This window comes from Panthera pardus, unplaced genomic scaffold, assembly GCF_024362965.1.
Source record: "Panthera pardus isolate Hobbes unplaced genomic scaffold, ASM2436296v1 HiC_scaffold_11, whole genome shotgun sequence".
Lineage (NCBI taxonomy): Eukaryota > Metazoa > Chordata > Mammalia > Carnivora > Felidae > Panthera > Panthera pardus.
Window position 1 is genome coordinate 89,249,667 of NW_026526666.1, and position 12,928 is coordinate 89,262,594.

Genomic DNA, 12,928 nt, shown 5'->3' on the forward strand with positions numbered 1-12,928 from the left:
TTAGAGAAGCAAGCCATTTGCTCAGCTGCACACAGCTGGTCAACAGCAGCACCAGGATTGGAACTTAGATCTATCAAATTCCAAAGCCAATATTGCTTCCCCGATTTTTTACCTGAAGAAATCTTTTCCGTAGGACTTCAGGCTCCAGAACGAAACCTAAGTAGATTTCTGAACCTCATCTCTCATCCACCCAAGGACATAGATGGTTTCTAAGAGGCAAGGGTTAATAGTGGGGGAGGAGTGGCAGTCTTCAGCCTGGTAAGGACAGTGAGCTGGGTTCCGGAGGGGAAGGCACCATACTGAGCCCAGGAAGAATGAGGGTGCAGCGAGAGGATCGGGAAAGGGGGAGCAGGTTGCAGAGCGCTTACTGGGTACACGCAAGGGTTAGGTTCTTTCCTTGCAACATCACCGTTAAATGGGCAGCAGGCTTCTCACCTTGCAGACAAGGAAACTGAGGTTCCAAGAAGGAATGTACTTTCCCCCAAATCACACAGCTACCCAAAGGCGCCGAACCACACAGACTCCGCAGGGGCCAAAGCCAAGGCGGGGGGGGGGGGGGGGGGGGGGGGGGGCGGGGGGGGGCGGGTTGCGGCTCAGAGCCGAGGCTGAGAGCTGAGTGTACGAAGCAAGGGAGGGATGGTGCAATTGGGAGCAGAAGGGGGGCGCCGAGACCGGGTGGGCCTGGGGGGAGAGATGGGGGCCTGAGTCGGGGTAAGGCTGAAGGGGCGAGGTCAAGGGGGCTGGGAACGAACCCATAGGAGAGGAGAGGTAGATGAAAGGCTCACGAAGCGGGGGGCGCGGAGGGGGTGGGAGGGAGGCAACTTGGGAGGCCCAAGAGAGGGATGAAAGGGGGAGTAGCTGCAGAGGGGCCGGGAGACAGATGCGGCTGAGCTTCCAGGGAGGCTGGGGCGGGGTTAGTGAGTTAGGGGCGGAGCTCTCGGCCTGGGTGGCCTGGGGGCGGGGCCGAGGAGCCGGGCGAGGGGCGGAGCTCCTGGGCCAGGCGGCCTGGGGGCGGGGCTGGGGAGCCCGGCGGGGGGCCGGGGGCGGGGCAGTGAGTCAGGAACCGAGCTCTCAGGGGCTGTGAGGCCTGGGGGAGGGGCTAGGGAGCCCGGCTAGAGGCGGAGCTCTAGGGCTAATAGGCCTGGAGGCGGGGCTGTGGAGCCCGGCCAGGGGCCGGGGGCGGGGCAGTGAGCCAGGGGCGGAGCTCTGGATCTAGGAGGCCTGGGGGAGGGATTGGGGAGGTTAGTGAGGGGCCGGGGTAGGGGCTGGGGAGCCCAGCGAGGGGCTAGGGCCGCGCTGTCCTGGTTAAGGTCGGTGGGGAGAGGCTGGAAGGCCGGGGGCGGAGCCGAAAGGCGGGCGGGGTGGGGAAGCTCTGGGCTCCCAGGACGCGAGGCGAACCGGCGGTGCCGGTCGGAGGCAGTCGGGGGCGGGGCGGGGCGGGGCGGCGCGGAGGGGGCGGGGCGTGCGGAGGCCCCGACGGTGCTCGCGGCTGGCTGTGAGGTCGGCCCAGCGCGGTGCAGCGAGCGCCCCCCGCGCCCCGCTCCGGCAGTCCCGGCGCCCCCACCCCGCGCCCGCCATGCCCGAGCAGCTCAGCGTCGCGGAGTTCTTGGCCGTCACCGCGGAGGACCTCACCTCCCCGGCCGGGGCCGCCGCCTTTACCGCCAAGATGCTCCGGTGCCGGGGGGCTGCACTGGCGCGGGAGGAGGTGAGGGGGCCCTGGGCGGGCGGGGTCGGGGGTCCCGGCAGGGCCTCTCCTTGACCTTCACCGGCGTGACCGGCGCTTCGATGGCCCTTACCCCTCCCCGGAAACCTGACCCCTCTCTAGATCTGTGAGAATCGAGTGCATCTCAAACATCTGCGCCCTCCCCGTTGAGTCCGCGGGAGGGCCCGAGGGACCGTTTGTGGTGGTGGGGGGGGCTTGAGTTCAACTCGATGAAGGACTTCACAGGTCAGGGTCATAACCCCAGTGCTCTTGTTGGTCGGTCCCGTCTCGTGTTTGCTCAGCGCCTCACTGCATCTGTTTGCGTTTTCATCTTTGGAGCCCCACAGATTTGTTCCCCCAGTCACTCCCCTTCTGGGAAAGAGGCCTTCCCGCCTCAGTCCTGAACTTCTCCCCGGCTGCAGGGAGGCCACCTCCTCCTGGCTGCTGGTTCTGAGATTTGGCCGGCGCTTGTGGAATGAATGCGAATGAGAAGGCGCCAGGAGCCGGGGTTCACCTTGGCCAGGCTGTTGGCAAGTTTGTAGTCTCCCCTCCCCTCCCCTTTCCTCTTTGTCTTTCCCAGCAACGCGTCCCAGGCCTTTTCTTTCGCCCTTGCAGGCTGCCCCACCCCATTCCCGTCCTTCTGGAGTTCCTTCCTCTTTCTGGACCTGCTTGCTGCACTTTCCTGGGCCTCCTCTGCAGGGACTATTCTAGGGCAGACACCCTGTGGCTTTGGGCCAAGGGAGAATAATGTAGTTTTGCAGTTCCCTTTCAGAGGATGCCCCAAACTGGATGGCATTTTGGACCTCAGCAGGGGCTCTCATCTCCCATCCTTCACCTTAAGAGTATTGAGCACCTACTGTGTGGCAGATACAAAGCTCAATAGTTCATAATACCCTGGGCCACTGTCTTGAGGAATATCTCCTTCTCCTCCTCTCCCTGGCAGGCTGAACTCCTATCCCAGAATCTGCGTGCATCTCTTTGCAGGGGTGATAGAGGATTGTGGAAAGAGCATTGACTTTGCAGGAGGCAGACCTGCAAATTCTGGCCCTGCAGTTTGCCAGTTGTGCGAGCTTGGGTATGTGACCTGATCTCTTTGAGCCTCACTTTTGGCATCTATAAAATGGGATAATAATGTTTACCTCACAGGGCTCTGGTATTACATGAGTCAGTGTGTATAAAGCATGCGTCTTGATGAATGGAATGACTATCAGGTTAGTTGACGGACCTTTTTAGACAGTGACTGGGTCCCTTTTGTCCTCATTTCTCTCGCAGGGCCTCACCTAGTGCTCTGTACCTAGTAGGGTTACGGGCTTTAATTAAAATAAGAAGAAGCCAGTGAGTTTTTGGCTTTTTTCCTTGGGCAGAACCAGTAACTTAGAGTCCACTGCCTATGAATGTGGATTCTGTTTTTCTGGGAGGTTCACAGGGAAACTGTCCTCTCGAGGGGAGAGACCTTCCCGAAGTTTGTCTTCACAGCCTCCCATGTCAAGACTTGGAAGACTTAAGTGCCACTGGTACCCTTAGGGCTTTCACAGCTCTCCCTCCTCTCTGGGTTCTTCATTAAAATATTAAATCTGAGCTGGAGCAGGAGAAGGGGCTGTACTATCAACCTTTCTCCAGGGACAGAAATGCCCATTTATCCCTGTGCATCTGGCCTTGCCTGGCTCGGTGTGTGTCAGCACTTGTGTGTGCTGGGCCGGAGGTCGTGGGGGGGTGGGGGGTGGGGGAGAAACTCTTGGAAGGGGTCTGGAGGCTCTAATAGGCTCTGGTCAGAGCTCAGCTTTGCCCCGGTTCAGGCCGGACAAAAATCTGGCCTCCTTTGCCTTCAGGACTTTGGTTTGATGCATGCAAGCATTTTTGTTTGCTTGTTTCTATTATTTATTTATTTATTTATTTATTTATTTATTTATTTATCTATTTATTTATTTATTTTTAAACTATATAATTTATTGTCAAATTGGTTTCCTGCAAGCATTTGTTTTTGCAGCAGGAAGGCTGGGGCACCCAAACACAGCTTTTCTCTTCAGCATTTCGGTGTCCAAAAAAGGTTAGAATCTGACCTTTGGATTGGACTCTGCTGAGGTTTCCTGTTTGATTTTGCATTCATGTTTATAGTTACGTGCAGTTTGATGCGGGCATCTGCCCACCTCCACCCTCCACTCCATCTCCCCCCATTCCACCCCTACCCCCATCCTGGGCATGACCAACCCACACCCAGGCTTGAGGTTCCCTTTGGCTGAATTAAAATGCAACAGATTCTTAAAGCAAGGCTTCCAGTCCCCGCTGGTTTCCTGGGAGTAACTGGAGACTCTTTCCTGAGACTTGCAGCCCCTTTTTTTGCAGTCCAACTAGGAAGGACCCTGGGCAGGCCACTGAAAACTGGAATGTCAGCATTGAGCAACCCTTTAAGATAGAAATCGCCTAGGAACTCTCATTGAAGTTGGGGAAACTGATGTCCAGAGAGTACAAGAGACTCGTCTAAGCTCCCATCTCTGGGTAATAAAAGAATTGTCATTGGCACCCAAATATTCTAACCCCTGTTCCAATTCTATTTCCTTCTAAAGCCCAACTGCCTGTTCTCCCTATGTAACTTCTCTGAGCCTCAGTTATCCCACCCTTAAAATGGGTTAATAATCCCTCCTTGTTTACCTCTCTAGGTTGTTAAAGTTTTGTTTTGTTTTTTAACGTTCATTTCTTTTTGAGAGAGAGAGCTCGAGCAGGAGCGGGGCAGAGAGAGAGGGGGACAGAGGATCCAAAGTGAGCTCTGCGCTGACCGTAGTGAGCCCGATACAGGGCTTGAACTCATGAACCGTTAGATCATGACCTGAGCTGAAGTCAGATGTTCAACTGACTGAGCCACCCAGGCGCCCCAAAAGTTTTTTGTTTTTAATTGTGAAACACTATACAAATATGAGGGAGTGTTAAGACAGATGATCATTCTGTCAACCACTTCTTTCCTGTTCGGGGCCCCTTTACAGCCATCATCTTATTGGTGGTCACAATACCACAGGTGAAAGTGGGCCCGAGAAGGTTAAGGCAGTTGTCTCGTGTCACATAGTGGGTCCGTCTGACTCTGAGTCTGTTCTCTGTCCAGTTCCCCGTGCCATCTCTGGGCTAGGCACCAGGGACATAAAGATGCTACCCTGGTTTGCTGGCTGATTGGGGAGATGTAGCCTATCTTAGGGAGATCAGTAGGAATCCCAGGAGTCTATCCTGAATGCCCAGAGAAAGGTACAGAGAGGCCAGTGGGGTGGGGAGCGAGAGAACAGTGAGGACTGGTGTCGTCAGGGAGAGCTTCCTGGAGGAGGTGACTTCCAGATGGGTCTTGAAGGATGGAAGAACTCCATCATTCAGTGGAGAGCATAAGTGAGTGAATTTGGAGACTGGTGGAAAGAAAGCATATTCAGGAACCAAGTAAACTGTTTTGACCAGTGCTAAGAATTCATGCTATATTGTGCATCTCAAACTACTAGTGAACTTATTTTTCCTATTAGATCTTGGATAAAGCAGTCTTCCGCAAATAGATCTGCCAAGACTTGTGTTTCATATGTTTATTTGAAGGTTAAGGGAGTTTTAATTGCACAAAGGACATAATTTTTATGAAGTTAAAAAAATTTTAATTCCAGTATAGTTAACATATAGTGTTATAAGAACATAATCATTTTTAATTAAGAAATTTAAAAAGATAACAGAAAAGGCAAAAGCCACCTCTGACCACGCCTCACAATCCTTATACCCTCCCCGGAGGTAATTGCTGTGGAAATGTGTGTGCTTCCCAACGTACGTCCTCAGAGAAAACACATTATTATAAGGGGATGGTGGTTACGAGGAATGTTTACCTCAATTAGTATCATGTCTTTTGTTTTGTTTTGTTTTGTTTTTTTTGAGAGAGAGAGAGAGAGAGGGAGAGAGAGAGGCAGAGCGTGAGTGGGGGAGAGAGAGGGAGACACAGAATCCGAAGCAGGTTCCAAGTATCATGTCTTATATTACATAGTTTTCAGTTTTATTGGAGTCAGATCTGTCTTTTCCTTTGTGACTTTTGCTTTTTTGGAATCTTGTTCTAGAAAGAACATTGCTGATTCTTTTTTTCTTTTTCCTTTATTTTTTTTTCATTTTATTTATTTGAGAGAGAGAGTGAGAGGATGGGGCAGGGGAGAGAGAGAGAGAGAGAGAAAGAGAAAGAGAGACAGAGAGAGAGAGAGAGAGAGTGAGTCTTAAGCAGGCTCCATGATCAGTGCAGAGCCCGATGCGGGGCTCGATCCCACGACCCTGGGATCATGACTTGAGCGGAAACCAAGTTGTACTCAACCGACTGAGCCACCCAGGGGCCCCCTTGTTGCTGATTCTTAATACTCTTGTGACTTTTACATGGTGCTCCATCACGTGTCTTTATTTGTTTGACAAAAAAATAATGAAAATTATGCAATCTTAGCGATTGTTTGTTTGCAGGAAACATAAGGCCTCTCAAGCTGTTTCTGTTGAAGGGAAATTTGTTTTAAGGACTCAGAGGTGCCTCATGGGACTGAAGAGGTATAAGTAAACGTGGACCTCGCCAGGGCCTCACTGGAGGCCGGGAAGCTGTCAGAACATCATTTTGGTTCTCTTGCCTCTCTTTCTTTCTGCACATCTGAACACTGCTTTTGCTCACTTGTCATCACACAGGCCCCGAAGGGTATCGCACAGTCTTCTGGGGAAGACAGGTGGCTTCAGCCCCCACACCCATGTGACCTCAGTGGTCTAGCCTCTGAAGGTAACCAAGCCAGTCTTGTGTCCCACTTCCCCGTTCCTGGAGGAGAGCTTGATGGCCCAGCTCAGCTTCTGGATTGGTTCTAGAAGTGGGTTTCCACCCCTGGTTTCATCAGCAGAGGTCATGGAAAGATAGACTCAGGCAGTGTATGCGTGTCTACAGAGACTTGTACTGTGGAAGGAACACTTCTCAGAGAAGAGGGGCAGAGCCTGGAGAGTCCCCACCCCCCATGTATCCATGGCAATGGTGCTTCGTTTGGCACAATCGAGGATCCAGGGAGAGGCGCGGTGCTCATCTTGTTTTCTGCCTACTTGGTTATCCAGGGGCAGATGAACCCCAGTTTGGAAAGCTCAGGTTTAGTGGACTTAAAAAGACGGAGGGCTAAAGGGTGTAGCATGACTCAGAAGGCCGTGAATGCCAGTTCGTCACTTGGGCTTTTTGTTGGACAGTGGCGACCAATGGACCCAATCATGTTGTCTAGGGAATGGATGAGGCCAGCCCTGCTGAGGGACACAGTGGCCAGTGAAGTACCTGGGGACTGCTCCATCGCGGGCCCCGTATTAGGCACTGGGTAGACACGTTGCTTATAAAAAGAGATGTAGGTCTTTGCCCTGTTGAGCTTACGGTCTTCTGGGGAAGACAGGTAGTCAACGGATTAACAAACAAATAAATAATTGCACATTGTGATAAGTGGCATGACGGCTCATCCTCCTGGTCAAGGCCTTCCTCGAGGTTTGGTCCGAGGTCCTAGCCCCTCCCTAGCCCATCTCATCCACATCCATGGCTTCAGCCCTCTCTCATCTTTAGGCGACTCGCACATCTGTATATCCAGCCCAGACCCTCATGTTCAGGTGCCCACTTGGCTGTTTCACTTAGACATCTCAGTATGTCCAAAACCACACTCGTGACTTTCCCCGCAGGCTGGCCCTTCCGGTATCCCCTCCTCTGTGACTGGTACCTCCCTCTATTCTGTTATGCCGGCCAGAAACCTTGTACCTCCACATACATCCTTCATCACCAAGGATCACAAGTTCCATAAGCATCTCTGGAGCCCACACACTTCCCTACATCCCCACCCTAGTCCAGACCACCACCTCCTCTCCCCTGGCGTGCTGCAGTGGCCTCCTAATTTGTTTCTCTGCTTTTATTCAAGCTCAATTCTCCTGATAGCACTGGATCTCTCTCCTTTGCAGCACACCTCATAGGTATATTTTGTATTTATTTGTATAATCATTTATTAAAATTTGGTTTCTTGGGGCACCTGGGTGCCTCAGTTGGTTAAGTGTCCAACTCTGATCTTGGCTCAGGTCATGATCTCACGGTTTCATGAGTTCAAGCCCCACATCAGGCTCTGTGCTGACAGCGTGGAGCCTGCTTGGGATTCTCTCTCTCTCTCTCTCTCTCTCTCTCTCTCTCTCTCTCAAAATAAACAAATAAACATTAAATTTTTTAATAAAAAAATAAAATCTGGTTTCTCACTAGATTTTGACTTCCATGAGAATAGAATTTAATCTCACCACTATACCCTTAGTATTTACCATAACACCAGAGTAGGTGCTCAGAAAATATTGGTTGGCTAACAAATAAGTCAAAGAAGAAAACTAAAAAGGAGCATTAATAGAGAATAGTGGTGTGAGGGTGCTCCAGATGGAGGGAAGAGCTTAAGCAGGCCCTGAGGCAGGAAGGAACCTAAAGTATCTGTGACACTGAAGAAGGTCAGAGGGTAGAAGCATAGCGATGGGCAGATGGGAAGGGCAAGACCAGATGGGTTTGGGAAGGCAGGCAGGGGCTAGATCATACTCAAGCTTGTAGGCCCTCATAGCAAGTGTGGATTTTATTTCTTTTGCAGGCCAGCAGCATGATCCAATTTCTGTTCTAGAAAGATCATATCAGCTGCTGTGTAGAGACTAGACTGGAGGGAGCAGGGGAAGACCCAAGGAGGCTGTTGCGGCTGTTTGGGGAAGAGATGACGGCGGTGTGGATAGTGTCACGATTGGTGGAGGAAAAAAGTGGACAGATTTTAGAAGTATTTTATAAGTAGTAACACCAAGATTTGCTGATAGAGTGCGTGTAGGGGGTGGTCAAGAAAGGTTCCCGGGGTGCCTGGGTGGCTCAGTCAGTTGAGCATCTGGCTTCGGCTCAGGTCATGATCTCACAGTTCATGAGTTCGAGCCCCACACTGGGCTCTGTGCTGACAGCTCAGAGCCTGGAACCTGCTTCAGATTCTGTGCGTCTCTCTCTCTCTCTGACCCTCGCCTGCTCGCGTGCTCTCTCTCTCAAAAATGAATAAACATTAAGAAAAATAGAAAAAAAATAATAAAAAAAGAAAGGTTCCCAGATTCCCAATGGAAGAGTGCCATTTACTTTTTCCTAGGAAGGGGAGCTCTGGGAGACAAACTGTTTTGGGGGGAAAGTCAGGAATTCTGTTTGTCAAGAAGGCGTTTTAGATATACGAGTTTGGAGATGAAAGGAGTAGGCTGGAAACACACACTGGAGATTGTCAGGGTTGAGAGAGTGAGTTTCAAGCTTGCATCTATGTGAGAATCACCCGATACCATTCCCAGAGGGTCCAATTCAGTAGCTGTGTCTTTCTTAGGCTTCTTATTGCAAGTTACAGAAACCAACCTGAGCTGATTCACATAAAAAAAGAGTTCCCTGAAAGGGAATGCTCAGTAGTTTGCAGAATTTCTGGGAAGCTGGAGAACTGGGGTGAGGCGGCAGGCAGGATCTCAGCCAAAGTCATTCCAATGAGCCAGTTTGGCGAGGACACTGTTGCCATGCGCTAAGTGCCACAGCTTGTTACTGCCACTGTCCCTGGAGACGGGGCTCCTTTGTTGCTGTTGCCATCAGCATAAGCGCGGATCTTCCACTCTCTCCTCCTGATTGGGATCCCAGTGCCTGCTTGGCCAAGACTAACTCATACACCTGTACCCTAGCTGCAAGGGAGTCTGGAAAAGCAAGAATTTCATCTGGTCAGCTTTTGTAGGACACAAGCTCTACCAAGATTTGCACAGCAAGTCGTTTTTCAGGTGGAGGAAGGAAATTCAGATGTCTCACTGGCAAAAACCTGGCAAATGCCCTCGGCAGGTTTGCCAAGCACGCAGGAGGGTGCCTGGGAATCTGAATTTTAACCAGCACCCCAGGAGATGCTCGCACAGGCAGTCCACGGACCACATATGCGTACGTTACATTCGCTGGTGTTTAAAGCTGAGCAGTGGATAAAGTCACCCACGGAGAGGGATGAAGAGGGCCCAGGTCCAAGCTCTGGGGAGCTCCAAGGCCCAGAGATTGGGAGGGGAAGAGTAGTTAACGAAGGGGGCTGAAAAGGAACTGCCAGTGGGGGAAGGAGGGAACTCAGTGCCCCAGAAGCCAGGAAAGGAAGATTTCAAGGAGGGACCAATGCTCAGCTCAGTCAGACGCTGCCTAGATGTCCAGAGGCAAAATAAGAAAATGGCAGATGCAACCCAAGGTTAGCAACACCGAGGTTGTTGATGAACAGGTTCCAAACAGGATTAGTGCTGTTTTCACCTCGACGCTGGCATGGACTGATTTGAGGAGGGGGCAGATGAGAAGTTCTCCTGAGCTGGGGAACAGAGACATGGGATGATGGCTAGGGACCTGCATCAAGAGGGTCTTTCAGGATGGGCTTGGAACCCAACCTCTTGGTTGAACCCCACCTGAACCCAACCTCTTTCTGTTTCTGCCTCTGCACAAGAGCCGAAGGTCTTCCCCGGGGTGTCAGCCTCACGCCCAGCTTTGTGGAGTCTCCTCCCCTCTCTAAATTTTGGTCTTCAGTGGTCACTTCCTTGCCTGGTGTTAAGCTGTTTTTGGCCACTGAGGTGACACAAGTAGGTTTGAGGACAGAAACTGGAACTGCAGGTCATGGCAGAAGGAAAATGCTTTTCCCGAAGGCAACTTGGTAGTTTAGACCTCAGACAGGCATTGTTGCTAGAAGATCCTTTTTTTTTTCCTTAACTTTTTAAACGCTTATTTATTTTTGAGAGAGAGAGAGAGAGCATGTGTGTGCAAGCGGGGGAAGGGCAGAGAAGGAGACAGAGGATTCGAAATGGGCTCCACGCCAGCAGCAGAGAGGCCGATGTAGGGCTCGAACACATGGAACCACAAGATCATGACCTGAGCTGGAGTCGGACGCATAACCAACTAAGCCACTCAGGTGCCTGGCTAGAAAATCCTTTTGATGGGCCTAGTGCCTGGGCTCAGAGCACCTGAGGCAGTGAGGCCCGTGGAGGCACAGTGAATGCCCCAGACTCAGAGGCAGGGCCCTGGGCTCCCTCTACCATGGGAACACTGTGCCTGTGCCTCGCCGGGGTCAGGGACGGGGCCTCACAGTGGAGGGTATAGGAGGCTGAGCTGGGAACAGCCGCTAAAGGTTCTCTAACTCAGCTGGCTTTTGACTTTAACTGAGCTTTTAAGAACTTTGGATGCTGTAGCCTCTACCCAGATGTACTTTAAAAAAATTTTTTTTTAACGTTTATTTATTTTTGAGACAGAGACAGAGCATGAACGGGGGAGGGTCAGAGAGAGGGAGACACAGAATCTGAAACAGGCTCCAGGCTCTGAGCTGTCAGCACAGAGCCCGACGCGGGGCTCGAACTCACGGGCCGCGAGATCATGACCTGAGCCGAAGTCGGACGCTTAACCGACTGAGCCACCCAGGCGCCCCTCTACCCAGATGTACTTTATGAAAATCTCCTCCCGGGGGGTGGGGCCTGGGCAAGTGAGCAGTTCAGAAATTCCCCGGGAGACTGATGAGTACTGGGCAAAAACTGATGTGGTAAGCTGTGATCTGCCCACTTAAGGTTATTGAACTTATCCAACACCTGCTGTGAGCACAGGCAGGATGGCAGGTTCTGGGGGCATGGAGATGACAAGACAAGGGCCCCGTCTGGAAAGGAGAAGGACTTACACCCATGAAAGGATGACTGACAACCCACAGCATACAGAGATGTGGCTGAGGTCTATGGAGAGAGTCCAGTGACTGAGGTCAGACAATCCTGGGTTTGAATTCCTGTTGGTTGTGTGACCTCAGGCAAATGACTTAACCTTTCTGAATCTCAGTTTCCCCCTCTGTAAATCATGCGTGATAATAACTATCTTGTGGGGTTCTTTGAGGAGATTACATATAAAGCATCTAGCATATCCCGGGCACATAACAGATACCTAACCTTTGAAAATTCTCTTTTACTAAAAACACAATATCACCTGCACATGGGATAGCTAAGGAGATCAGGAACCACACGGAGAAAATGGGGTCATAGCAACAGGGGTGAAGCCATTACTATGAGTGAGTGTTAAAATTGTCTGTGCTGTCCTGGCACCAGGATAAAAAGAGGAATCTCACGTCCCCTGCAGGTGTCCAGGAGGAAAGAGCTGAGCCCAGTTCTGGACAAGGCAGGTTCTCCCCTTAGCTCTGCCCTTTGCTGTCTCCCATCCGTTCGTTTCATCATGAAATGTTTATCGAGAGCCTACCTGAGTCTCAGTCCTAACTGTACATTACAACCTGGGTTGCTTTTAGGTAGATTTCTTTTTTTTTTTTAATCTTTTGTTTTTAATTTTTTTTAACATTTATTTATTTTTGAGAGAGAGAGGCAGAGCATGAGCAGCGGAGGGGGAGAGAGAGACACACACAGAATCCGAAGCAGGCTCCAGGCTCCGAGCTGTTTGTCAGCACAGAGCCCGACGCGGGGCTCGAACCCACGAACCGCGAGACCATGACCTGAGCCGAAGTCGGACGCTCAACCGACTGAGCACCCAGGCGCCCCTAGGTAGATCTCTTGAAGTCGAGATGAAATTCACCATATGAGCCATTTTAAAGCACTCAGGTGGGGACACCTGGGTGGCTCGGTTGGTTAAGTATCTGACTTCGGCTCAGGTCATGACCTCGAGGTTTGTTGAGTTCAGGCTCTCTGCTGTCAGCACGGAGCCCGCTTCGGATCCTCTCTCGCTCTCTGCTCCTCCCCTACTCGTGCTCTCTCTCTCTATATCAGTGGAATCCTACAACATATGGCCCCGTGTCTGGCTTCTTTCAGTGTAATGTTTGTAAAGTTCTTCTGTGTCATCTAGGTTGCTTTAAAAGTTATGGAAATAGAAACAGACACCAGGCAGTGCTATAAGCATTTCCTATGTATAATTTGTGTAATCCCCATAAGGAAACAAAGGCACAGAGAGGAAATAGCTTAGTAAACAGAATTGCCAAATAACATACAGGATCCCCATGCAATATCTGGGACACACTTATGCTAAAAAGTTATTCACTGATTATCTGAAATTCAAATATAACTGCATGTCCTGTATGTTTGCTGAGTCTGGTAACTCTACTAGCAGTAAGTGGCAAAGCCAGGATTTGGACTTGGCACTTGGGAGTGCTTGACCTCTTCTACCACGGGTCATGCCTGACTCTGATTTAACAGTTCTGAAGTGAGGCTCTGGTACCCTTCTTTTGTTTTAGGTTTATTTAT

The 12,928-nt window shown here is 51.0% G+C and overlaps 1 protein-coding gene across 1 annotated transcript in view; it reads left to right on the top strand.

Annotated features, from left to right (window-relative positions):
- Positions 1-1,295: 1,295 nt before the first annotated feature.
- The window catches only part of ASAP3 (ArfGAP with SH3 domain, ankyrin repeat and PH domain 3), a 48,837-nt gene continuing 37,204 nt past the window's right edge, over positions 1,296-12,928 (top strand). Inside the window, 1 exon segment of the mRNA XM_053898815.1 lies at positions 1,296-1,705. Coding sequence (XP_053754790.1) covers positions 1,577-1,705 — 129 coding nt within the window. The 5' untranslated portion in view covers positions 1,296-1,576.